Below are 24,579 nucleotides of genomic sequence, written 5' to 3' on the forward strand. Positions count from 1 at the left end.
TTAGATTTAGATTATCTAATTTAATGAAGAATTCGAATTTGGAATATGAACTACTAGCCAAATGTGAGTATTTCAATCCTGGTGGTTCTGTGAAAGATCGAATTGCCCACCGGATTGTAGAAGATGCTGAAAAAGCAGGAATACTGAAACCAGGCGCTACAATAATTGAACCCACTTCTGGAAATACTGGTATTGGTCTCGCACTTGCAGCTGCTGTTAAAGGGTACCGTTGTGTGATAGTTATATCCGAGAAGATGTCAAATGAAAAAGTGGATGTTCTTAAAGCTCTTGGTGCCGAAGTGGTCAGAACTCCTATCTCAGCTAGTTCCGATTCACCTGAAGGACTATTTGGCGTAACTAACAGACTGAAGAATGAAATTCCCAACTCTATTATTCTCGACCAATACAGTAATCCTGGAAATCCTTTGGCGTATTATGATACAACTGCTGAGGAAATATTGGATCAATGTGATAGTAAAATCGATATGATTGTACTTGGTACTGGTACAGGTGGCACCATGACAGGAATTGGAAGAAAGATCGAAGAAAAATCACCAAACACAATCGTTGTAGGTGTTGATCCTGAAGGTTCCATTTTAGCACTGCCTGAAGAAGAAGAAGAAGGCTTGGATAGTGCAACTTCATTAATTCAAGCAGCCAAAAATTTGATGAATGCAGTTGTATTGACTGTTAAGGCCTCTTACGTGGCATCAACGAAATACCCAAGACAAACTGGAACTGTGGCGTCTCCGATTGTGGTTTGGAAGATGAAAGCACCGGAGAAAAAACCTTTGGTAAGACCAGAAAAACCAGAAGAAGTTCGAGCCAAGGTGAGAAAAGGCTCACAGAAGAAGGTTCAAAACCCTATTCATGCACTGTCAGAGTTTCAGAGTGCAACTGAATCGATATAATTTCCCATGATGAAAATATTCTCGAGAGTAGAAATTTAATTTATTAGATTATTATTAGATTAGATTTAGATTATCTAATTTAATGAAGAATTCGAATTTGGAATATGAACTACTAGCCAAATGTGAGTATTTCAATCCTGGTGGTTCTGTGAAAGATCGAATTGCCCACCGGATTGTAGAAGATGCTGAAAAAGCAGGAATACTGAAACCAGGCGCTACAATAATTGAACCCACTTCTGGAAATACTGGTATTGGTCTCGCACTTGCAGCTGCTGTTAAAGGGTACCGTTGTGTGATAGTTATATCCGAGAAGATGTCAAATGAAAAAGTGGATGTTCTTAAAGCTCTTGGTGCCGAAGTGGTCAGAACTCCTATCTCAGCTAGTTCCGATTCACCTGAAGGACTATTTGGCGTAACTAACAGACTGAAGAATGAAATTCCCAACTCTATTATTCTCGACCAATACAGTAATCCTGGAAATCCTTTGGCGTATTATGATACAACTGCTGAGGAAATATTGGATCAATGTGATAGTAAAATCGATATGATTGTACTTGGTACTGGTACAGGTGGCACCATGACAGGAATTGGAAGAAAGATCGAAGAAAAATCACCAAACACAATCGTTGTAGGTGTTGATCCTGAAGGTTCCATTTTAGCACTGCCTGAAGAAGAAGAAGAAGGCTTGGATAGTGCAACTTCATTAATTCAAGCAGCCAAAAATTTGATGAATGCAGTTGTATTGACTGTTAAGGCCTCTTACGTGGCATCAACGAAATACCCAAGACAAACTGGAACTGTGGCGTCTCCGATTGTGGTTTGGAAGATGAAAGCACCGGAGAAAAAACCTTTGGTAAGACCAGAAAAACCAGAAGAAGTTCGAGCCAAGGTGAGAAAAGGCTCACAGAAGAAGGTTCAAAACCCTATTCATGCACTGTCAGAGTTTCAGAGTGCAACTGAATCGATATAATTTCCCATGATGAAAATATTCTCGAGAGTAGAAATTTAATTTATTAGATTATTATTAGATTAGATTTAGATTATCTAATTTAATGAAGAATTCGAATTTGGAATATGAACTACTAGCCAAATGTGAGTATTTCAATCCTGGTGGTTCTGTGAAAGATCGAATTGCCCACCGGATTGTAGAAGATGCTGAAAAAGCAGGAATACTGAAACCAGGCGCTACAATAATTGAACCCACTTCTGGAAATACTGGTATTGGTCTCGCACTTGCAGCTGCTGTTAAAGGGTACCGTTGTGTGATAGTTATATCCGAGAAGATGTCAAATGAAAAAGTGGATGTTCTTAAAGCTCTTGGTGCCGAAGTGGTCAGAACTCCTATCTCAGCTAGTTCCGATTCACCTGAAGGACTATTTGGCGTAACTAACAGACTGAAGAATGAAATTCCCAACTCTATTATTCTCGACCAATACAGTAATCCTGGAAATCCTTTGGCGTATTATGATACAACTGCTGAGGAAATATTGGATCAATGTGATAGTAAAATCGATATGATTGTACTTGGTACTGGTACAGGTGGCACCATGACAGGAATTGGAAGAAAGATCGAAGAAAAATCACCAAACACAATCGTTGTAGGTGTTGATCCTGAAGGTTCCATTTTAGCACTGCCTGAAGAAGAAGAAGAAGGCTTGGATAGTGCAACTTCATTAATTCAAGCAGCCAAAAATTTGATGAATGCAGTTGTATTGACTGTTAAGGCCTCTTACGTGGCATCAACGAAATACCCAAGACAAACTGGAACTGTGGCGTCTCCGATTGTGGTTTGGAAGATGAAAGCACCGGAGAAAAAACCTTTGGTAAGACCAGAAAAACCAGAAGAAGTTCGAGCCAAGGTGAGAAAAGGCTCACAGAAGAAGGTTCAAAACCCTATTCATGCACTGTCAGAGTTTCAGAGTGCAACTGAATCGATATAATTTCCCATGATGAAAATATTCTCGAGAGTAGAAATTGGTACTTGGTACTGGTACAGGTGGCACCATGACAGGAATTGGAAGAAAGATCGAAGAAAAATCACCAAACACAATCGTTGTAGGTGTTGATCCTGAAGGTTCCATTTTAGCACTGCCTGAAGAAGAAGAAGAAGGCTTGGATAGTGCAACTTCATTAATTCAAGCAGCCAAAAATTTGATGAATGCAGTTGTATTGACTGTTAAGGCCTCTTACGTGGCATCAACGAAATACCCAAGACAAACTGGAACTGTGGCGTCTCCGATTGTGGTTTGGAAGATGAAAGCACCGGAGAAAAAACCTTTGGTAAGACCAGAAAAACCAGAAGAAGTTCGAGCCAAGGTGAGAAAAGGCTCACAGAAGAAGGTTCAAAACCCTATTCATGCACTGTCAGAGTTTCAGAGTGCAACTGAATCGATATAATTTCCCATGATGAAAATATTCTCGAGAGTAGAAATTGGTACTTGGTACTGGTACAGGTGGCACCATGACAGGAATTGGAAGAAAGATCGAAGAAAAATCACCAAACACAATCGTTGTAGGTGTTGATCCTGAAGGTTCCATTTTAGCACTGCCTGAAGAAGAAGAAGAAGGCTTGGATAGTGCAACTTCATTAATTCAAGCAGCCAAAAATTTGATGAATGCAGTTGTATTGACTGTTAAGGCCTCTTACGTGGCATCAACGAAATACCCAAGACAAACTGGAACTGTGGCGTCTCCGATTGTGGTTTGGAAGATGAAAGCACCGGAGAAAAAACCTTTGGTAAGACCAGAAAAACCAGAAGAAGTTCGAGCCAAGGTGAGAAAAGGCTCACAGAAGAAGGTTCAAAACCCTATTCATGCACTGTCAGAGTTTCAGAGTGCAACTGAATCGATATAATTTCCCATGATGAAAATATTCTCGAGAGTAGAAATTGGTACTTGGTACTGGTACAGGTGGCACCATGACAGGAATTGGAAGAAAGATCGAAGAAAAATCACCAAACACAATCGTTGTAGGTGTTGATCCTGAAGGTTCCATTTTAGCACTGCCTGAAGAAGAAGAAGAAGGCTTGGATAGTGCAACTTCATTAATTCAAGCAGCCAAAAATTTGATGAATGCAGTTGTATTGACTGTTAAGGCCTCTTACGTGGCATCAACGAAATACCCAAGACAAACTGGAACTGTGGCGTCTCCGATTGTGGTTTGGAAGATGAAAGCACCGGAGAAAAAACCTTTGGTAAGACCAGAAAAACCAGAAGAAGTTCGAGCCAAGGTGAGAAAAGGCTCACAGAAGAAGGTTCAAAACCCTATTCATGCACTGTCAGAGTTTCAGAGTGCAACTGAATCGATATAATTTCCCATGATGAAAATATTCTCGAGAGTAGAAATTTAATTTATTAGATTATTATTAGATTAGATTTAGATTATCTAATTTAATGAAGAATTCGAATTTGGAATATGAACTACTAGCCAAATGTGAGTATTTCAATCCTGGTGGTTCTGTGAAAGATCGAATTGCCCACCGGATTGTAGAAGATGCTGAAAAAGCAGGAATACTGAAACCAGGCGCTACAATAATTGAACCCACTTCTGGAAATACTGGTATTGGTCTCGCACTTGCAGCTGCTGTTAAAGGGTACCGTTGTGTGATAGTTATATCCGAGAAGATGTCAAATGAAAAAGTGGATGTTCTTAAAGCTCTTGGTGCCGAAGTGGTCAGAACTCCTATCTCAGCTAGTTCCGATTCACCTGAAGGACTATTTGGCGTAACTAACAGACTGAAGAATGAAATTCCCAACTCTATTATTCTCGACCAATACAGTAATCCTGGAAATCCTTTGGCGTATTATGATACAACTGCTGAGGAAATATTGGATCAATGTGATAGTAAAATCGATATGATTGTACTTGGTACTGGTACAGGTGGCACCATGACAGGAATTGGAAGAAAGATCGAAGAAAAATCACCAAACACAATCGTTGTAGGTGTTGATCCTGAAGGTTCCATTTTAGCACTGCCTGAAGAAGAAGAAGAAGGCTTGGATAGTGCAACTTCATTAATTCAAGCAGCCAAAAATTTGATGAATGCAGTTGTATTGACTGTTAAGGCCTCTTACGTGGCATCAACGAAATACCCAAGACAAACTGGAACTGTGGCGTCTCCGATTGTGGTTTGGAAGATGAAAGCACCGGAGAAAAAACCTTTGGTAAGACCAGAAAAACCAGAAGAAGTTCGAGCCAAGGTGAGAAAAGGCTCACAGAAGAAGGTTCAAAACCCTATTCATGCACTGTCAGAGTTTCAGAGTGCAACTGAATCGATATAATTTCCCATGATGAAAATATTCTCGAGAGTAGAAATTGGTACTTGGTACTGGTACAGGTGGCACCATGACAGGAATTGGAAGAAAGATCGAAGAAAAATCACCAAACACAATCGTTGTAGGTGTTGATCCTGAAGGTTCCATTTTAGCACTGCCTGAAGAAGAAGAAGAAGGCTTGGATAGTGCAACTTCATTAATTCAAGCAGCCAAAAATTTGATGAATGCAGTTGTATTGACTGTTAAGGCCTCTTACGTGGCATCAACGAAATACCCAAGACAAACTGGAACTGTGGCGTCTCCGATTGTGGTTTGGAAGATGAAAGCACCGGAGAAAAAACCTTTGGTAAGACCAGAAAAACCAGAAGAAGTTCGAGCCAAGGTGAGAAAAGGCTCACAGAAGAAGGTTCAAAACCCTATTCATGCACTGTCAGAGTTTCAGAGTGCAACTGAATCGATATAATTTCCCATGATGAAAATATTCTCGAGAGTAGAAATTGGTACTTGGTACTGGTACAGGTGGCACCATGACAGGAATTGGAAGAAAGATCGAAGAAAAATCACCAAACACAATCGTTGTAGGTGTTGATCCTGAAGGTTCCATTTTAGCACTGCCTGAAGAAGAAGAAGAAGGCTTGGATAGTGCAACTTCATTAATTCAAGCAGCCAAAAATTTGATGAATGCAGTTGTATTGACTGTTAAGGCCTCTTACGTGGCATCAACGAAATACCCAAGACAAACTGGAACTGTGGCGTCTCCGATTGTGGTTTGGAAGATGAAAGCACCGGAGAAAAAACCTTTGGTAAGACCAGAAAAACCAGAAGAAGTTCGAGCCAAGGTGAGAAAAGGCTCACAGAAGAAGGTTCAAAACCCTATTCATGCACTGTCAGAGTTTCAGAGTGCAACTGAATCGATATAATTTCCCATGATGAAAATATTCTCGAGAGTAAAATTGGTACTTGGTACTGGTACAGGTGGCACCATGACAGGAATTGGAAGAAAGATCGAAGAAAAATCACCAAACACAATCGTTGTAGGTGTTGATCCTGAAGGTTCCATTTTAGCACTGCCTGAAGAAGAAGAAGAAGGCTTGGATAGTGCAACTTCATTAATTCAAGCAGCCAAAAATTTGATGAATGCAGTTGTATTGACTGTTAAGGCCTCTTACGTGGCATCAACGAAATACCCAAGACAAACTGGAACTGTGGCGTCTCCGATTGTGGTTTGGAAGATGAAAGCACCGGAGAAAAAACCTTTGGTAAGACCAGAAAAACCAGAAGAAGTTCGAGCCAAGGTGAGAAAAGGCTCACAGAAGAAGGTTCAAAACCCTATTCATGCACTGTCAGAGTTTCAGAGTGCAACTGAATCGATATAATTTCCCATGATGAAAATATTCTCGAGAGTAGAAATTTAATTTATTAGATTATTATTAGATTAGATTTAGATTATCTAATTTAATGAAGAATTCGAATTTGGAATATGAACTACTAGCCAAATGTGAGTATTTCAATCCTGGTGGTTCTGTGAAAGATCGAATTGCCCACCGGATTGTAGAAGATGCTGAAAAAGCAGGAATACTGAAACCAGGCGCTACAATAATTGAACCCACTTCTGGAAATACTGGTATTGGTCTCGCACTTGCAGCTGCTGTTAAAGGGTACCGTTGTGTGATAGTTATATCCGAGAAGATGTCAAATGAAAAAGTGGATGTTCTTAAAGCTCTTGGTGCCGAAGTGGTCAGAACTCCTATCTCAGCTAGTTCCGATTCACCTGAAGGACTATTTGGCGTAACTAACAGACTGAAGAATGAAATTCCCAACTCTATTATTCTCGACCAATACAGTAATCCTGGAAATCCTTTGGCGTATTATGATACAACTGCTGAGGAAATATTGGATCAATGTGATAGTAAAATCGATATGATTGTACTTGGTACTGGTACAGGTGGCACCATGACAGGAATTGGAAGAAAGATCGAAGAAAAATCACCAAACACAATCGTTGTAGGTGTTGATCCTGAAGGTTCCATTTTAGCACTGCCTGAAGAAGAAGAAGAAGGCTTGGATAGTGCAACTTCATTAATTCAAGCAGCCAAAAATTTGATGAATGCAGTTGTATTGACTGTTAAGGCCTCTTACGTGGCATCAACGAAATACCCAAGACAAACTGGAACTGTGGCGTCTCCGATTGTGGTTTGGAAGATGAAAGCACCGGAGAAAAAACCTTTGGTAAGACCAGAAAAACCAGAAGAAGTTCGAGCCAAGGTGAGAAAAGGCTCACAGAAGAAGGTTCAAAACCCTATTCATGCACTGTCAGAGTTTCAGAGTGCAACTGAATCGATATAATTTCCCATGATGAAAATATTCTCGAGAGTAGAAATTGGTACTTGGTACTGGTACAGGTGGCACCATGACAGGAATTGGAAGAAAGATCGAAGAAAAATCACCAAACACAATCGTTGTAGGTGTTGATCCTGAAGGTTCCATTTTAGCACTGCCTGAAGAAGAAGAAGAAGGCTTGGATAGTGCAACTTCATTAATTCAAGCAGCCAAAAATTTGATGAATGCAGTTGTATTGACTGTTAAGGCCTCTTACGTGGCATCAACGAAATACCCAAGACAAACTGGAACTGTGGCGTCTCCGATTGTGGTTTGGAAGATGAAAGCACCGGAGAAAAAACCTTTGGTAAGACCAGAAAAACCAGAAGAAGTTCGAGCCAAGGTGAGAAAAGGCTCACAGAAGAAGGTTCAAAACCCTATTCATGCACTGTCAGAGTTTCAGAGTGCAACTGAATCGATATAATTTCCCATGATGAAAATATTCTCGAGAGTAGAAATTGGTACTTGGTACTGGTACAGGTGGCACCATGACAGGAATTGGAAGAAAGATCGAAGAAAAATCACCAAACACAATCGTTGTAGGTGTTGATCCTGAAGGTTCCATTTTAGCACTGCCTGAAGAAGAAGAAGAAGGCTTGGATAGTGCAACTTCATTAATTCAAGCAGCCAAAAATTTGATGAATGCAGTTGTATTGACTGTTAAGGCCTCTTACGTGGCATCAACGAAATACCCAAGACAAACTGGAACTGTGGCGTCTCCGATTGTGGTTTGGAAGATGAAAGCACCGGAGAAAAAACCTTTGGTAAGACCAGAAAAACCAGAAGAAGTTCGAGCCAAGGTGAGAAAAGGCTCACAGAAGAAGGTTCAAAACCCTATTCATGCACTGTCAGAGTTTCAGAGTGCAACTGAATCGATATAATTTCCCATGATGAAAATATTCTCGAGAGTAGAAATTGGTACTTGGTACTGGTACAGGTGGCACCATGACAGGAATTGGAAGAAAGATCGAAGAAAAATCACCAAACACAATCGTTGTAGGTGTTGATCCTGAAGGTTCCATTTTAGCACTGCCTGAAGAAGAAGAAGAAGGCTTGGATAGTGCAACTTCATTAATTCAAGCAGCCAAAAATTTGATGAATGCAGTTGTATTGACTGTTAAGGCCTCTTACGTGGCATCAACGAAATACCCAAGACAAACTGGAACTGTGGCGTCTCCGATTGTGGTTTGGAAGATGAAAGCACCGGAGAAAAAACCTTTGGTAAGACCAGAAAAACCAGAAGAAGTTCGAGCCAAGGTGAGAAAAGGCTCACAGAAGAAGGTTCAAAACCCTATTCATGCACTGTCAGAGTTTCAGAGTGCAACTGAATCGATATAATTTCCCATGATGAAAATATTCTCGAGAGTAGAAATTGGTACTTGGTACTGGTACAGGTGGCACCATGACAGGAATTGGAAGAAAGATCGAAGAAAAATCACCAAACACAATCGTTGTAGGTGTTGATCCTGAAGGTTCCATTTTAGCACTGCCTGAAGAAGAAGAAGAAGGCTTGGATAGTGCAACTTCATTAATTCAAGCAGCCAAAAATTTGATGAATGCAGTTGTATTGACTGTTAAGGCCTCTTACGTGGCATCAACGAAATACCCAAGACAAACTGGAACTGTGGCGTCTCCGATTAAGGTTTGGAAGATGAAAGCACCGGAGAAAAAACCTTTGGTAAGACCAGAAAAACCAGAAGAAGTTCGAGCCAAGGTGAGAAAAGGCTCACAGAAGAAGGTTCAAAACCCTATTCATGCACTGTCAGAGTTTCAGAGTGCAACTGAATCGATATAATTTCGCATGATGAAAATATTCTCGAGAGTAGAAATTTAATTTATTAGATTATTATTAGATTAGATTTAGATTATCTAATTTAATGAAGAATTCGAATTTGGAATATGAACTACTAGCCAAATGTGAGTATTTCAATCCTGGTGGTTCTGTGAAAGATCGAATTGCCCACCGGATTGTAGAAGATGCTGAAAAAGCAGGAATACTGAAACCAGGCGCTACAATAATTGAACCCACTTCTGGAAATACTGGTATTGGTCTCGCACTTGCAGCTGCTGTTAAAGGGTACCGTTGTGTGATAGTTATATCCGAGAAGATGTCAAATGAAAAAGTGGATGTTCTTAAAGCTCTTGGTGCCGAAGTGGTCAGAACTCCTATCTCAGCTAGTTCCGATTCACCTGAAGGACTATTTGGCGTAACTAACAGACTGAAGAATGAAATTCCCAACTCTATTATTCTCGACCAATACAGTAATCCTGGAAATCCTTTGGCGTATTATGATACAACTGCTGAGGAAATATTGGATCAATGTGATAGTAAAATCGATATGATTGTACTTGGTACTGGTACAGGTGGCACCATGACAGGAATTGGAAGAAAGATCGAAGAAAAATCACCAAACACAATCGTTGTAGGTGTTGATCCTGAAGGTTCCATTTTAGCACTGCCTGAAGAAGAAGAAGAAGGCTTGGATAGTGCAACTTCATTAATTCAAGCAGCCAAAAATTTGATGAATGCAGTTGTATTGACTGTTAAGGCCTCTTACGTGGCATCAACGAAATACCCAAGACAAACTGGAACTGTGGCGTCTCCGATTGTGGTTTGGAAGATGAAAGCACCGGAGAAAAAACCTTTGGTAAGACCAGAAAAACCAGAAGAAGTTCGAGCCAAGGTGAGAAAAGGCTCACAGAAGAAGGTTCAAAACCCTATTCATGCACTGTCAGAGTTTCAGAGTGCAACTGAATCGATATAATTTCCCATGATGAAAATATTCTCGAGAGTAGAAATTGGTACTTGGTACTGGTACAGGTGGCACCATGACAGGAATTGGAAGAAAGATCGAAGAAAAATCACCAAACACAATCGTTGTAGGTGTTGATCCTGAAGGTTCCATTTTAGCACTGCCTGAAGAAGAAGAAGAAGGCTTGGATAGTGCAACTTCATTAATTCAAGCAGCCAAAAATTTGATGAATGCAGTTGTATTGACTGTTAAGGCCTCTTACGTGGCATCAACGAAATACCCAAGACAAACTGGAACTGTGGCGTCTCCGATTGTGGTTTGGAAGATGAAAGCACCGGAGAAAAAACCTTTGGTAAGACCAGAAAAACCAGAAGAAGTTCGAGCCAAGGTGAGAAAAGGCTCACAGAAGAAGGTTCAAAACCCTATTCATGCACTGTCAGAGTTTCAGAGTGCAACTGAATCGATATAATTTCCCATGATGAAAATATTCTCGAGAGTAGAAATTGGTACTTGGTACTGGTACAGGTGGCACCATGACAGGAATTGGAAGAAAGATCGAAGAAAAATCACCAAACACAATCGTTGTAGGTGTTGATCCTGAAGGTTCCATTTTAGCACTGCCTGAAGAAGAAGAAGAAGGCTTGGATAGTGCAACTTCATTAATTCAAGCAGCCAAAAATTTGATGAATGCAGTTGTATTGACTGTTAAGGCCTCTTACGTGGCATCAACGAAATACCCAAGACAAACTGGAACTGTGGCGTCTCCGATTGTGGTTTGGAAGATGAAAGCACCGGAGAAAAAACCTTTGGTAAGACCAGAAAAACCAGAAGAAGTTCGAGCCAAGGTGAGAAAAGGCTCACAGAAGAAGGTTCAAAACCCTATTCATGCACTGTCAGAGTTTCAGAGTGCAACTGAATCGATATAATTTCCCATGATGAAAATATTCTCGAGAGTAGAAATTGGTACTTGGTACTGGTACAGGTGGCACCATGACAGGAATTGGAAGAAAGATCGAAGAAAAATCACCAAACACAATCGTTGTAGGTGTTGATCCTGAAGGTTCCATTTTAGCACTGCCTGAAGAAGAAGAAGAAGGCTTGGATAGTGCAACTTCATTAATTCAAGCAGCCAAAAATTTGATGAATGCAGTTGTATTGACTGTTAAGGCCTCTTACGTGGCATCAACGAAATACCCAAGACAAACTGGAACTGTGGCGTCTCCGATTGTGGTTTGGAAGATGAAAGCACCGGAGAAAAAACCTTTGGTAAGACCAGAAAAACCAGAAGAAGTTCGAGCCAAGGTGAGAAAAGGCTCACAGAAGAAGGTTCAAAACCCTATTCATGCACTGTCAGAGTTTCAGAGTGCAACTGAATCGATATAATTTCCCATGATGAAAATATTCTCGAGAGTAGAAATTGGTACTTGGTACTGGTACAGGTGGCACCATGACAGGAATTGGAAGAAAGATCGAAGAAAAATCACCAAACACAATCGTTGTAGGTGTTGATCCTGAAGGTTCCATTTTAGCACTGCCTGAAGAAGAAGAAGAAGGCTTGGATAGTGCAACTTCATTAATTCAAGCAGCCAAAAATTTGATGAATGCAGTTGTATTGACTGTTAAGGCCTCTTACGTGGCATCAACGAAATACCCAAGACAAACTGGAACTGTGGCGTCTCCGATTGTGGTTTGGAAGATGAAAGCACCGGAGAAAAAACCTTTGGTAAGACCAGAAAAACCAGAAGAAGTTCGAGCCAAGGTGAGAAAAGGCTCACAGAAGAAGGTTCAAAACCCTATTCATGCACTGTCAGAGTTTCAGAGTGCAACTGAATCGATATAATTTCCCATGATGAAAATATTCTCGAGAGTAGAAATTGGTACTTGGTACTGGTACAGGTGGCACCATGACAGGAATTGGAAGAAAGATCGAAGAAAAATCACCAAACACAATCGTTGTAGGTGTTGATCCTGAAGGTTCCATTTTAGCACTGCCTGAAGAAGAAGAAGAAGGCTTGGATAGTGCAACTTCATTAATTCAAGCAGCCAAAAATTTGATGAATGCAGTTGTATTGACTGTTAAGGCCTCTTACGTGGCATCAACGAAATACCCAAGACAAACTGGAACTGTGGCGTCTCCGATTGTGGTTTGGAAGATGAAAGCACCGGAGAAAAAACCTTTGGTAAGACCAGAAAAACCAGAAGAAGTTCGAGCCAAGGTGAGAAAAGGCTCACAGAAGAAGGCTCAAAACCCTATTCATGCACTGTCAGAGTTTCAGAGTGCAACTGAATCGATATAATTTCCCATGATGAAAATATTCTCGAGAGTAGAAATTTAATTTATTAGATTATTATTAGATTAGATTTAGATTATCTAATTTAATGAAGAATTCGAATTTGGAATATGAACTACTAGCCAAATGTGAGTATTTCAATCCTGGTGGTTCTGTGAAAGATCGAATTGCCCACCGGATTGTAGAAGATGCTGAAAAAGCAGGAATACTGAAACCAGGCGCTACAATAATTGAACCCACTTCTGGAAATACTGGTATTGGTCTCGCACTTGCAGCTGCTGTTAAAGGGTACCGTTGTGTGATAGTTATATCCGAGAAGATGTCAAATGAAAAAGTGGATGTTCTTAAAGCTCTTGGTGCCGAAGTGGTCAGAACTCCTATCTCAGCTAGTTCCGATTCACCTGAAGGACTATTTGGCGTAACTAACAGACTGAAGAATGAAATTCCCAACTCTATTATTCTCGACCAATACAGTAATCCTGGAAATCCTTTGGCGTATTATGATACAACTGCTGAGGAAATATTGGATCAATGTGATAGTAAAATCGATATGATTGTACTTGGTACTGGTACAGGTGGCACCATGACAGGAATTGGAAGAAAGATCGAAGAAAAATCACCAAACACAATCGTTGTAGGTGTTGATCCTGAAGGTTCCATTTTAGCACTGCCTGAAGAAGAAGAAGAAGGCTTGGATAGTGCAACTTCATTAATTCAAGCAGCCAAAAATTTGATGAATGCAGTTGTATTGACTGTTAAGGCCTCTTACGTGGCATCAACGAAATACCCAAGACAAACTGGAACTGTGGCGTCTCCGATTGTGGTTTGGAAGATGAAAGCACCGGAGAAAAAACCTTTGGTAAGACCAGAAAAACCAGAAGAAGTTCGAGCCAAGGTGAGAAAAGGCTCACAGAAGAAGGTTCAAAACCCTATTCATGCACTGTCAGAGTTTCAGAGTGCAACTGAATCGATATAATTTCCCATGATGAAAATATTCTCGAGAGTAGAAATTGGTACTTGGTACTGGTACAGGTGGCACCATGACAGGAATTGGAAGAAAGATCGAAGAAAAATCACCAAACACAATCGTTGTAGGTGTTGATCCTGAAGGTTCCATTTTAGCACTGCCTGAAGAAGTTAATAAAACAGAAACTGATATTTACGAAGTAGAAGGAATTGGCTATGATTTCATACCAACTGTTTTGGACCGTAATGTTGTTGATGAGTGGGTTAAAATTAACGATCAAGAATCTCTGCCAATGGCTCGTAGACTCATTAAGGAGGAAGGTCTTCTATCTGGAGGAAGCAGTGGTGCAGTTGTTTCTGGTGCTCTCAAAGCTGCCAAAAACTTGAAGAAAAATCAACGTGTTGTAGTTCTGTTACCTGATAGTATAAGAAATTACATCACAAAGTTTGTTTCTGATCATTGGATGGAGTCAAAAAATTTACAAGAACCTGTTAATACACAAAATCATTGGTGGTGGGATACTGCTGTTACAGAAATCACAATGCAACCTCTGACAACAGCTAAACAGTGTATCCCGTGTTTCAAAGTGTTGAAAATGATGAAACTAAGTGGAATAGATCAAATACCAATTGTTGACAATGATGGTTCTCTCGTAGGTGTGGTGACTATGCAGAATTTACTAAATAAACTTATAGCAAAGAAAATAACTGCAAATGATGAAATATCAACTATAGTTGAGACAATTTTCCCCAAAATATCTAGCTCTGGAACTTTGGGAGTTGTTTCAAGAACGTTGGAAAGGGAATCATTTGTGGTTGTTGTAGACAAAAACAAAGCACTTGGTATAATCACTGCTGTTGATTTGTTACAATTCATTGCCACAGAAGAAGGTTGCCGAAGAAAAACAGAAGAGAATAATCATCTGAATAATTGAAAGTGCAATAATTTATTGATATTGTTGTTTCAAAATAAAAATGTGGAAGTTTTTATGAAATTTGTGACTTTCTTTTATGTAGTTTTGACTGAATTGATGATATAATGATTTTTATAATTACTTATTTACTAATTTGAATCTGAATATAATTCTATAAGAGAAAATATATTATCTGGGATTAGTTTCCAATATAGATAATTGTTCGAAAATAAATAATTTATTTTGATGTAGATTTCGTTTTCTTTTTATTCCATAACACCACCTTCACATTGGTAGCCGAACTACTACAAATTCGATAATAAACATGTACCTATTCTATTCGATAAATGTTTTAGTTCAAAGAATATTCCAAAGATGTAGCAGCAGCAAAAAGAATCAAAGGTATCTATATTCTCAAAGTCAGAAATCTTCTATTAACCAAAGATTAACCTAATCTTTGCTATTAATGATTCCAAATTGTTTGAAATTCTAATTCAGAATCTTTTGTCAATCATATCATAATTCCTGGGGCTTTATTTTCCTAAAGTTAAGATTTCATAAACTAAGAAATTTGAGGTAACAAATTAAACGAAAAACCGATTTTTGGATTATACAGGTTGTTTCAAAATTGAGTATCGAGATTTCAGGTACTTTTTTCTATAAACGTGTCCGCTAACGCTTTGAGCGTTGAACGTGAACTACAGAGTTCAAGCTAAAAGATTTTTTTAGTTTATTCTTCATAGCTCTTTCAGTTTTTATTAAGATCAAATTTGAAATTTAGGGTTTATATCATTCAGTATGCTAAGTGATTTTAACAAGCTACAGGGAGATATTTTCTCAAGGGTCAAGCTGGTGGCTGAAATGCATTCTATAATTTGTTAATTCATTTTTCGTCTCCTTTGGTTTTTACGCATTTGCGATCGTTATCGAGAGAAAAGTGAAATAATTTTTTGTAATTCGCTACATTTAATTGAAATTTTCCAAAAACGTAGGAACCTATTATCAAAATGAAAACAAAAAACTCTACGTATTTGTGGTTTGGTTATATCTAAATTACAAGTTACCTCGAAAAAATATGAAACTTAGGGCAACTGTATAATTCAAATCTGATCTTAATATCTCGAAAACTGAAAGAGCTATTAAGAAATAACTAAAGCAATCTTGATACTTTAGCACTCTTCAGTTCGGTTACGGATAGCATTAGCGGATATATGTAATGGAAAAAGTCTTAATTTCACCTGAAAAATACGTTCCTAAAATCTTGATATTGAATACTGAAACACCCTGTATAGGTACCGGGTTTTTCACCATAATTTGACCCCACCTTTAACTTTGGTACTAAAACAGGTACAAAAAATGTTTTCTACGAAAGTTTCACGGAATCAACTAGAGTTTTTTAAAATGATTTCACACAACGAAATATATATAGAGTGGGCAAGATATTGATTGCAACTTCATTTTTCAAATGGAACACCCTGTATATTTTTCTATATTTGACTAGCTCTTTTTCCCCTGACCTCGAATATATAACATATGTTTGGCCTATCTCTCTTATTCTGAGTACCACAGAGTTTCAAATTTTAAGAACCACCTGGTAAGCTAAGTAATCAGTTTTTATGTGGAAGGCTGCGATAATTCAAAATACCCTTTTTTGAGTTATCCCGTCATTGAATGAAAATATTTATCAAATATGCACTACACAGAAGCAGAAATATTTGAAATATTTTAACTTTATGTGAAGAACAATAAAAATAAGAAAGCTACAAGGAGAGAATATATGGAATTACATCCAAATCATCTAATTCCAATTTATAGTGAAAAACGTAAGTCATATCGTTGGCAACGAGATAACTCAAAAAAGGGCATTTTGAGTTATCGCAGCCTACCACTTGAAAACTGATTACTGAGCATGCTAGGAGGTTCTTAAAATTTGAAACTCTGTGGTACTCAGAATAAGAGAGATAGACCAACCATATGTTATATATTCGAAATCAGAGGAAAAAGAGCTATGATGGAAATTGTTATCAACAGGTTCATGATAATTATTCGCGTTTTTCTGCGGTACATTTGTTTTCCGTTCGATATCCTGTATTCTTTGAAGAAGCAAGGCGTTATTTAATTTAAGAATTTCATTTTTTTCATTCGCTGATTCTAATAGTTGAACGAGAAATTGATTTTTAGTCTCTAGTAATTTTCGTTCGAGGAAACCCAAACTACTCACTGTCTCTTCCTCTGATTTTCGAAGAGATATCTCGATAGTTTCTTCGGAGTTACAACAGTTCATATGAAACCCATCAATAAATTTTATGTGTTCCATCTTTTTAGCACAAGATTTATGCATAATTTTTTCACAGAATGCACAAATGACTATACCGCATTTTTTTGAGCCGCATGAAAAGCCTTTTTCATTTTTATTCGCGATATTGACATCGATATAATTTTGTTTTTGAGAGCTCGTCTCAGATTCGTCGTCACTTTCGTCGCCCATATTATCTTTTCGAAGTTTTTGGAGTCAGAGTTGCGAGATGTAGTTAAGTTGATGAAAAATATAACGTGTTGTGGATATGATGAGGTCCCAATAAATGTAATAAAACGTCACTTTTCACTAATAATAAAACCAATTTGTTTCATAATGAATTGTGTATTTAAGTCAGGCATTTTCCCAGATGCCCTTAAGAAAACCCTCGTGACAACTTGTCATAAAAATGGTGATTTGGACGATCTTTCAAACTACAGACCGATTAGTTTGGTTACCTCATTCGCCAAGATCTTTGAAAAGGTTCTTTCTAACCGTCTCGTAAACTTCTTCAAGAAATTCAAGGTTTTGTCGGGAAGTCAGCATGGTTTCACCCAGACCAAAAGCACTGAAACCGCTTTGTTTGAATTCCTTCGGAAGATAACTTTTCTCCTTGAGGAAGGTCGAGTACCAGAAGGGCTGTTTGTAGACTTTACGAAGGCTTTCGACTCTGTAGATCACAATATTTTATTGGGGAAACTGAAAATGTACGGCATAAGAGGGATTCCACTCAAACATTTTGAGAGTTACCTCACCAATAGAAAACAAATAACTTTTTTGCATCACAAAGGAATACGAATTATATCATCCGAAAGAATCATACACAAGGGAGTACCGCAAGGAACCATAGTGGGACCCATACTATTCGTAGTATATATTGACGACTTACCCGAAATTTTCAATAAAGTTCTCGATCCTCAAAATGATTTTATAACTTCGCCATCCACTACCCATTCAACAAATTCACCACAACAAAACATTGCAATTGAATATGTTACACCTAGAGAAGAACATATTGAAATATATTTATATGCCGATGACGCTAATGTTTTAATATCAGGCCAGAATATTGAAGATGTCATGAACACTTTAAGAACATCAATGACAGTGATTGAGAAATGGTGTGTTGAAAATGGCTTAGTTCTGAATGGAAACAAAACCAATGTTTTAATGTTCTCAATTAATCGCTCAAATCTAACTGTTGGGGCGTTTTCGGAATTTCCCCAATATTTGTTTATTATTGTTTGTGTCGGTTCATATCTCACATATGACACCACATGTTTTAATTTCGCTCTCGTCGCGTTTCCATTCAGTTTCAGTTTAGAATTCGACGCCGCCGTGTTGTAGAATTTCGACCAGCTTTTCGCATTTTCGCTTTTCACCCGCTTTAGAAAAATTTCTCATAGTAAAACCGCAATATTTAGTGTGCACCTTGGTGTTAGTGCATCATAGTTATAGTTCAACTCGCATCATGGTTCAACCCGCATTATTAGGATTATAGCATTTTTATTCAAACCAAGGAAGGTCGGGATTACCACCTGCATCCCGAGCCGCAGTGGGAGTGCTGTCCAGGTTTAAAATTTCATCTTATTTTTTCCTTATTTTACCTTCACCCTTCCTAATTTACTTCCTGAATTTGAATCTTCGAAACAAATAGGTTTTTCAAAAATCATCAAAGGACAAAATATTCTTAGAATAGTCCAAGGAACAACCCCCTGAATTTTTGCCGCATGTTTAGGAAACACCCTGTATACTGGAGAGTCTTATGTATATACACAAAAATCGGGATACTTTCCACAAACACTCAGCGGTTCACAATCATGAGACCAGGTTTAGGAACAACTTTATTGCCGCAAGACATAGACTGAAAAAGACTCGAAACACGCATATATTCAATGGAATCAAAATGTACAACAAACTTCCACAATCCCTAACATCACTGGATCATAAAACATTCAAGCGGAAAGTTAAAGCCATTCTCACTAAATGTGCATTTTATTCAATGGATGAATTTATGAGGTACCAGTCATTATCCTTCTGCGTTTCAGTTCGTACCTATGTGTAATAGTTTGTTTTATAATTGGTTGTTGTAAATTTTAGAAGTATTCATTTATTGACTATTGTCTGATTTATACACTTTTTATATTATGATGTAGATTATCATACAATTCTTTGACACTCCCTGTAAAATTTTGAGGGTATCTAATAAATTATTATTATTATTATTATAGGGGAGAAGACGTGGAATAATTACAAGACCTCCAACATTGCGACACACCTCGTTAAGACGACCCTTGGAGAAAAGACAGCAGTAGCACTTGCATTATCGAAGACTGCAGTATCAGAGTCTGACCAAAAAGTTCTTGATTATTCAGCAAGAAAAGGCAAGTTATTTGATCCTAGTGCCCCCATAGATCAACGTATCCTATCTCAAGCGATTAAACCTTAAGTATTCTATCATCAAAGACTTTTCCGGATGGCTTTGATTGTATACCTCGAAGTGTCAGAGTGATGGAGATCTGAGCTCAAAATAATATGAAATAAATCATAAAATAAAAAGTACCACAGGATTTTATGAAGCAATTATAAAGTAAGGAACAAATAAAGTGGTAGCTGAACCTTGTAACAATAAAGCCTAAATACAACACAAGCTCAATCATTTTTGTACTGTTCATGTTAGAAAAATACAGAACCCAGCAAATCTATTTGTGAACCAACATGCATTTATATTTTTGATATGTTTTTTGTCAAGTTGTATAAAGCGGTTAACGCTTGCAATTACTGAAAGCATGCAATCTGCAATCAAATTACCTAATCTATGACGTGTGCTTGTTTTTGTTGTTTTGTTTAATTATTTTGTCCAAATTCCTGTGATAAATTGCTTAATTTGTTTAATTATGTTCTACAGAACTGAGAAGATCACAAAGAAAGCGTAATCCTCCCGATCGTTTCGCATATCCGGAGAACTATATAAGGCGGCCAAAAAGGAGAAGTAAGAAAAATCTTTAGACCTATTAGTAAACACCAAGGGCGTAGATCCATTTTTTTGAAGGAGCGAAGTTCGCGAAACCACACCCGAATCAAACAAACCATGGCTGATAATAATAATGATTATCCCCAGAACAACTAACAATTCGCTGATCAGCGCCGCGTTTATCGTGGCAAAGCTGAAAACCAGCGTGATATTATTATTATTATAAAACGGCCATCCATAAACCCGGCCGCAAACCCCAACCAGGGCAGAACAAGCGCGCTCAGAGTAAAGAGATGCCTCCACTAGGAATAAGCCTACCCAGAAGGCTGCCAACGTCGGTGGCACCATGTCTAGTGCGAACCCCGCCGATGCATCACTGTTCTCTGTCGGCATGTGTATACTTGATAAATTTCATGCTATGTAAATGCTCCTATTTCAGGCTATTCCGAGTCAAATGTTCAAGATGCGGAGATCGTCTGCTGCCACACGAGATGGTGCTGCGAGCGTAGCAACACGTATTTCATCTACAATGCTTCGTCTGCGTCATCTGCTGCCAGCCGCTGCAGAAGGGTGAAAACGTGGCATTCACACCGCCTGCTTCTGCATGCATAGAAATATCGATGCAGATGTACGAAGAACTGACTACAGATAATCCAAGTCTGCCCAAGGAGTTGCTTCCCGAGTATATCCCGTACTACTCAACAGCAATGCTTTGATTAAAAATTCTAGCGAGAAAGGGCAAGTTATTTGATCCTAGTGCTCCCATAGATCGACGTTTCCTATCTCAAGCGACTCAACCTTAAGTATTTCATCATCAAAGACTATTCTGGATGGCTGTGATTGTATACCTCGGAGAACACTGTGCATATGGAAGAGCTGAGAGAGAAGTTCAAGGATCATCCAAGGCTGAGATAGGAGACATCACAACTAAGCCCAGCGGAATTGTCCGAAGTGGTAAGTAGCATATGTAACGAATTTGCTTCTAGGAACAACAAAGGCATCGTTGAAAACCATGCCTACTTGGGGAATACAAGCTCCTCCTACAGCGTTGATCTTATCTTCTGCCCTTTTAGAGAAGAATCTAGCCTTCACTATGACTGGTTGAGCGGGCAACCTTCCTTTTCCTAAAAGTTTGTAGTATCCAGCATTAATAAGTTTTATAACTGGGGCCTTTCCATTAGGGTCATCTTTGTACTTCTGTCTTGTTAGTTCACTTACAAGTGTCCATAATTTATCAATGTTGATGGCTGGCTGCCATTTAGAGTTTTTTTTATGATATCTGACCATACCAAGCTTTCCAAAATATCCAGGATGGTATTTGTCAAAGTCAATCCGGTGGTGATGCATACAACCAGCATTACCGCGTCCTTCCACATAACGTTTCATCGATGTCCCGACTAATTATGCTACATCATTACAACAGCGATCTAACATCGATACTATCGAGATCTCCTGATCGTTCTTCGAGCAGTCCCCTACTTGACATTTTTTCAAGGAGTATCAGTCCTTCCTCACCTCTATCTATTAGGCAAAGTGCATTTTCTCTAGTTTCCGAATCGACTTTCAACAGAAGAATTATCTTTCTCTTAGAGGTGTAGACTCTCTAATGTATGCAAATTCCATGGGTTCATTTGTATCGCGCAGGTATCACCCCTATTATAGGCAACTTATTCAAATTCAAATTAATTCATTACAACATATAGCATACAACATTCTAAAATACATAAGTATGATCAGAAATGTATGACCTGAGCAAAGCTTGTATTTCATACACTCCGACCAACAAAGATGAATACAAAGATATTCGCTACATTAAAAATCAACCAAATCCAAAATAACTGTCCTATAATTTATAAATAAGAAAATAAGCTCTCTAGAGGCTGCCAATATAAACTAACACATATTCTCGAATACAGAGTGAAATATACCAGAGTTTTCCACGATGTAAGTTTTAAGTTTTCTTTTATCTTGTTTGTTCTTTACATTAATATTAAATTTCATCTCAACTGGAAGAAGGCAATATAGTTTTGGTCCATAATAAAATAATTTGTGCTGTAAATGTGTTCTATGAAATCTTGGGACTATTACATTTTTATTTTGTACACTTCTTGTATTTTGACCATGTTCAACGATATTGAAAGTTGTTCATTCAAGTAATTTCACTTCCTCCAACTAAGATCGTGTTATACATTGTGGAGAGTAAAAGTCCCGCGAAATATTACCGACCGGGTGTAGTTTATTACTTAGCGCAACGTATTGGGGAATCTTTGTCTATTGCCGACGACATTTCAACGCAATGAAGGTCATATCGCATACGAGGATTTTTATTCGAATAAACATCCGATTTTTGAAATGCTCGGTTGTTGATTAACCGAGTATTGAAAACATCCGATTATGCCCAACACTAGTTACAAGTGAAATAGACAATAACGACAATTTTTAAATTTCATTTCACCTTACCCTTAAAACCTATCTAAGCACAAAATACAGTTCTGCTTTTCTCTACAATTCTGCAGAGCTATGGATCGATTCATGTTAATTGTTCATACAAACTTCAATAAAATCTCTGGTAGGCAGATGAGAGAATTATTTTATTCGCATTCCAAAATGATAAGAGAAAATTTCAGCAAAAACTTTTTTTTCGGAGGGTACAGACAATTTATGCTTGAAAATGATTGTGATAGGACTTCCTGTGGTTTCCCAAACAAAAAAAAAACAACAATTCAATAAAGCATAGTTTACAATCAACAAATATTCGATATCGCCATTAGATAATGTTAGGAATATGAAATTCAATGAATATATGAACATATACAATACACGAATTGATCAAAATAATATGAAGCAGTTGAGGGTAAGATTTGATTAGTCTTTTTCAACGGAATATCATTATAGGAAAAATCTTCTGAAAAGTTCTTCCTAGTTCATCCGAAATTGTAGATATGCTACACATGAGTAGAATAAAATGAAAACAGTGTTCAAATCGAGGAATTGATCATCAGCTGCACTATCGAAATGAGAGGATTTTTTATACTGGAAACATTTGTATAAAAGTACAGAACACTTATCTTTTTTTTAAAAATTGGGCCTCGAAGTAGGGTTTTTGATACGATCCTTTTTTTACACATTTCTTACGATTCATCTATTCCTTTTCATTACATAACTTCTGACAAGGCATATCTAGTTTGACTTCACCTTGAGTTTCTGACAGAAAACTTATCAGTCCTCATATCAGTTCAGAGTAGGAATGTTTTATGTGTACAGATATCAATAACCATATATATTTTGGACTTTGGTTGGGTTGATTTATTCTGGCCAATAGTATAAGAACTCTGTACTTTAGTTAGGATGCATATGCAATGCAGAATAACCTCTTTAATTCATTTGAATGTGGCACGTTGTGGAGCTCAGAATAATACCTCGAAGCGAATTCCAATATACACACGTAAATCAAAATATACAGAGTGTTCCAGAAATTTTCTGACGTTACTCTGGAAAGTAGTAATTATGAATGTCTAATTTCACATTATGCAATATCTACAATTTCTTTCTCTTATGGCTATCTGGTAGTGCATTGCACACAAATGTAAAAGCATTCACGAAAAGTTCTTCATATTATTTTAAGATCTATTCTAGAACCTCATACTCCTACAAAATAAAAATATTTTTATTGAAGATTTCGAATACTCATCCTGTAAATGAAAATTACTTTGGTTTTTTTGTTTTTTAACAAAAAAAAATGAACATTCAATTGATAGGATTGGCGGTTATATAGTTTTGGGAAAAGACAAGTTCATATCAAAATTTCATATATTCACGAGGATTTTCGAGTAATGAGTCTGATGTAGTTGACATGTTATTATTATTGACTGAAAACTGGAAATTTGGAATGGCATAGCATAATCTCTACATAAATCTGTACCTCAGAACCAGACGGGCATAAGTCACGTTTTCACCAATTTCTAGTAGACCAAAATCAATTTCAAGCGGATAACCGCGGTTGTCTATGGCCTTGCACTAAGTTAGAGCCCTTTAGGAATAACCACGAATAACCAACTTGACTCTCTTGAATTCAGTGTGGTTATAGTCCACCATTTTGGTTAATGTAGATCAGGTTGCTGTAACCAAAACAAACACAACCATCTTTTATTTCGACATAATCAATGTGTATAAATGCTCCTTTTCGATAAAATAAATCTTGCCATCGATAGAAAATTATGTTGTATTTTTATTTTGATTATTCAAACTGATCAAATTTAACCTTACTTTTATAATGTCATTAATAACCAAAGGTATAACCCAGCTCTCGAGTGTGGTTATTCGCGGTCGAAATCGGAGACGTTGAAGACTAGTCCATAATAATAATAATAATAATAACCAACAATGACTAAAAGCGCTTGAATGCAGTTCGTTATTGTTGGTATTCACTGATGATAATCAGGTTATTCGCTTGAATTTGATTCAATAATATAGTGAAAATACTAATTTCATCGTTGACAACATCGTATGAAGCTTTTGTTGAAAATATCATGTTGGAATTCGTAAATAACACGAAATAAGGCTCTCTCAATTTTCATTTGAATTGAGAATATTCAAAGAGATTTCACTGTATAAAGGAGAACTGTATTTGCGTGCGTATGAAATTGGAACGACAGCGAAATATTTGATAATGATATATTACGTTTGTTTATGCCATTCAAATAATTCTTTATCATTAATAGAATCAACTGTTCTCAATTTCATATTTATTCGATTAATCTCATCGGAAAAACTAATATGTTTTCAATACTGAATGACAAATAAAGTAGAAAATTTGTACT

The 24,579-nt window shown here is 37.8% G+C and overlaps 14 protein-coding genes across 15 annotated transcripts; 13 read left to right on the forward strand and 1 right to left on the reverse strand.

The window, feature by feature from the left end:
- The first annotated feature begins 23 nt into the window (after positions 1-23).
- LOC123685188 (cystathionine beta-synthase-like) lies at positions 24-3,732 on the forward strand. The gene is made up of 2 exons (XM_045624807.1): positions 24-510; positions 2,908-3,732. The coding sequence occupies exons 1-2, from the start codon at positions 24-26 to the stop codon at positions 3,306-3,308; spliced, it is 888 nt and encodes a 295-aa protein (XP_045480763.1). The 3' UTR covers positions 3,309-3,732.
- LOC123685187 (cystathionine beta-synthase-like) lies at positions 900-2,935 on the forward strand. Its single transcript, XM_045624806.1, has 2 exons — positions 900-1,896; positions 2,867-2,935. Exon 1 carries the CDS (start codon positions 994-996, stop codon positions 1,879-1,881), a length of 888 nt encoding a protein of 295 aa, XP_045480762.1. The 5' UTR covers positions 900-993; the 3' UTR covers positions 1,882-1,896; positions 2,867-2,935.
- Positions 1,831-4,908, forward strand: LOC123685186 (cystathionine beta-synthase-like). The gene is made up of 2 exons (XM_045624805.1): positions 1,831-2,907; positions 4,792-4,908. Exon 1 carries the CDS (start codon positions 1,964-1,966, stop codon positions 2,849-2,851), a length of 888 nt encoding a protein of 295 aa, XP_045480761.1. The 5' UTR covers positions 1,831-1,963; the 3' UTR covers positions 2,852-2,907; positions 4,792-4,908.
- On the forward strand, positions 3,373-4,189 carry LOC123685210 (catenin alpha-like). Its single transcript, XM_045624830.1, has one exon. The coding sequence runs from the start codon at positions 3,373-3,375 to the stop codon at positions 3,763-3,765; it is 393 nt and encodes a 130-aa protein (XP_045480786.1). The 3' UTR covers positions 3,766-4,189.
- Positions 3,830-4,222, forward strand: LOC123685209 (catenin alpha-like). The gene has a single exon (XM_045624829.1). It carries the CDS (start codon positions 3,830-3,832, stop codon positions 4,220-4,222), a length of 393 nt encoding a protein of 130 aa, XP_045480785.1.
- Positions 4,305-6,073, forward strand: LOC123685185 (cystathionine beta-synthase-like). The gene is made up of 2 exons (XM_045624804.1): positions 4,305-4,791; positions 5,249-6,073. Exons 1-2 carry the CDS (start codon positions 4,305-4,307, stop codon positions 5,647-5,649), a joined length of 888 nt encoding a protein of 295 aa, XP_045480760.1. The 3' UTR covers positions 5,650-6,073.
- Positions 5,714-6,529, forward strand: LOC123685208 (catenin alpha-like). The gene has a single exon (XM_045624828.1). The coding sequence runs from the start codon at positions 5,714-5,716 to the stop codon at positions 6,104-6,106; it is 393 nt and encodes a 130-aa protein (XP_045480784.1). The 3' UTR covers positions 6,107-6,529.
- LOC123685347 (cystathionine beta-synthase-like) lies at positions 6,116-8,413 on the forward strand. Its single transcript, XM_045625004.1, has 3 exons — positions 6,116-6,481; positions 6,621-7,131; positions 7,589-8,413. The coding sequence occupies exons 1-3, from the start codon at positions 6,116-6,118 to the stop codon at positions 7,987-7,989; spliced, it is 1,278 nt and encodes a 425-aa protein (XP_045480960.1). The 3' UTR covers positions 7,990-8,413.
- LOC123685212 (catenin alpha-like) lies at positions 8,054-8,870 on the forward strand. The gene has a single exon (XM_045624831.1). The coding sequence runs from the start codon at positions 8,054-8,056 to the stop codon at positions 8,444-8,446; it is 393 nt and encodes a 130-aa protein (XP_045480787.1). The 3' UTR covers positions 8,447-8,870.
- Positions 8,871-8,967: 97 nt separating this feature from the next.
- LOC123685213 (catenin alpha-like) lies at positions 8,968-9,360 on the forward strand. The gene has a single exon (XM_045624832.1). The coding sequence runs from the start codon at positions 8,968-8,970 to the stop codon at positions 9,358-9,360; it is 393 nt and encodes a 130-aa protein (XP_045480788.1).
- Positions 9,361-9,371: 11 nt separating this feature from the next.
- On the forward strand, positions 9,372-13,301 carry LOC123685184 (cystathionine beta-synthase-like). 2 transcript variants are annotated; one of them, XR_006748266.1, is made up of 2 exons: positions 9,372-10,386; positions 13,185-13,301. XR_006748266.1 is itself a non-coding variant. In XM_045624802.1 (2 exons), the coding sequence occupies exons 1-2, from the start codon at positions 9,443-9,445 to the stop codon at positions 10,785-10,787; spliced, it is 888 nt and encodes a 295-aa protein (XP_045480758.1). In that variant the 5' UTR covers positions 9,372-9,442; the 3' UTR covers positions 10,788-11,211. The 2 variants fall into 2 exon arrangements, 1 of the variants encoding a protein (XP_045480758.1); XM_045624802.1 differs by lacking the exon at positions 13,185-13,301 and adding an exon at positions 10,387-11,211 and having other exon boundaries at positions 9,372-9,929.
- Positions 10,852-11,668, forward strand: LOC123685207 (catenin alpha-like). The gene has a single exon (XM_045624827.1). It carries the CDS (start codon positions 10,852-10,854, stop codon positions 11,242-11,244), a length of 393 nt encoding a protein of 130 aa, XP_045480783.1. The 3' UTR covers positions 11,245-11,668.
- LOC123685171 (cystathionine beta-synthase-like) lies at positions 12,631-14,570 on the forward strand. Its single transcript, XM_045624793.1, has 2 exons — positions 12,631-13,184; positions 13,642-14,570. The coding sequence occupies exons 1-2, from the start codon at positions 12,698-12,700 to the stop codon at positions 14,508-14,510; spliced, it is 1,356 nt and encodes a 451-aa protein (XP_045480749.1). The 5' UTR covers positions 12,631-12,697; the 3' UTR covers positions 14,511-14,570.
- Positions 14,571-20,686: 6,116 nt separating this feature from the next.
- LOC123685348 (60S ribosomal protein L27a-like) lies at positions 20,687-21,160 on the reverse strand. Its single transcript, XM_045625005.1, has one exon. It carries the CDS (start codon positions 21,143-21,145, stop codon positions 20,687-20,689), a length of 459 nt encoding a protein of 152 aa, XP_045480961.1. The 5' UTR covers positions 21,146-21,160.
- Between the last annotated feature and the right edge of the window lie 3,419 nt (positions 21,161-24,579).

This window comes from Harmonia axyridis, chromosome 7, assembly GCF_914767665.1.
Source record: "Harmonia axyridis chromosome 7, icHarAxyr1.1, whole genome shotgun sequence".
NCBI classification, from domain to species: Eukaryota; Metazoa; Arthropoda; class Insecta; order Coleoptera; family Coccinellidae; genus Harmonia; species Harmonia axyridis.

Excerpts from the sequence above, each read along its gene's own strand:
- LOC123685188 (XM_045624807.1), top strand. The coding sequence starts at position 24 with ATGAAGAATTCGAATTTGGAATATGAACTACTAGCCAAATGTGAGTAT. Across the intron at positions 511-2,907 it reads TGTACTTGGTACTGGTACAG|GTGGCACCATGACAGGAATT; the intron begins GTGGCACCATGA and ends GTACTGGTACAG.
- LOC123685187 (XM_045624806.1), top strand. The coding sequence starts at position 994 with ATGAAGAATTCGAATTTGGAATATGAACTACTAGCCAAATGTGAGTAT.
- LOC123685186 (XM_045624805.1), top strand. The coding sequence starts at position 1,964 with ATGAAGAATTCGAATTTGGAATATGAACTACTAGCCAAATGTGAGTAT.
- LOC123685210 (XM_045624830.1), top strand. The coding sequence starts at position 3,373 with ATGACAGGAATTGGAAGAAAGATCGAAGAAAAATCACCAAACACAATC.
- LOC123685209 (XM_045624829.1), top strand. The coding sequence starts at position 3,830 with ATGACAGGAATTGGAAGAAAGATCGAAGAAAAATCACCAAACACAATC.
- LOC123685185 (XM_045624804.1), top strand. The coding sequence starts at position 4,305 with ATGAAGAATTCGAATTTGGAATATGAACTACTAGCCAAATGTGAGTAT. Across the intron at positions 4,792-5,248 it reads TGTACTTGGTACTGGTACAG|GTGGCACCATGACAGGAATT; the intron begins GTGGCACCATGA and ends GTACTGGTACAG.
- LOC123685208 (XM_045624828.1), top strand. The coding sequence starts at position 5,714 with ATGACAGGAATTGGAAGAAAGATCGAAGAAAAATCACCAAACACAATC.
- LOC123685347 (XM_045625004.1), top strand. The coding sequence starts at position 6,116 with ATGAAAATATTCTCGAGAGTAAAATTGGTACTTGGTACTGGTACAGGT. Across the intron at positions 6,482-6,620 it reads CAGAAGAAGTTCGAGCCAAG|ATTAGATTTAGATTATCTAA; the intron begins GTGAGAAAAGGC and ends GATTATTATTAG. Across the intron at positions 7,132-7,588 it reads TGTACTTGGTACTGGTACAG|GTGGCACCATGACAGGAATT; the intron begins GTGGCACCATGA and ends GTACTGGTACAG.
- LOC123685212 (XM_045624831.1), top strand. The coding sequence starts at position 8,054 with ATGACAGGAATTGGAAGAAAGATCGAAGAAAAATCACCAAACACAATC.
- LOC123685213 (XM_045624832.1), top strand. The coding sequence starts at position 8,968 with ATGACAGGAATTGGAAGAAAGATCGAAGAAAAATCACCAAACACAATC.
- LOC123685184 (XM_045624802.1), top strand. The coding sequence starts at position 9,443 with ATGAAGAATTCGAATTTGGAATATGAACTACTAGCCAAATGTGAGTAT. Across the intron at positions 9,930-10,386 it reads TGTACTTGGTACTGGTACAG|GTGGCACCATGACAGGAATT; the intron begins GTGGCACCATGA and ends GTACTGGTACAG.
- LOC123685207 (XM_045624827.1), top strand. The coding sequence starts at position 10,852 with ATGACAGGAATTGGAAGAAAGATCGAAGAAAAATCACCAAACACAATC.
- LOC123685171 (XM_045624793.1), top strand. The coding sequence starts at position 12,698 with ATGAAGAATTCGAATTTGGAATATGAACTACTAGCCAAATGTGAGTAT. Across the intron at positions 13,185-13,641 it reads TGTACTTGGTACTGGTACAG|GTGGCACCATGACAGGAATT; the intron begins GTGGCACCATGA and ends GTACTGGTACAG.
- LOC123685348 (XM_045625005.1), bottom strand. The coding sequence starts at position 21,145 with ATGAAACGTTATGTGGAAGGACGCGGTAATGCTGGTTGTATGCATCAC.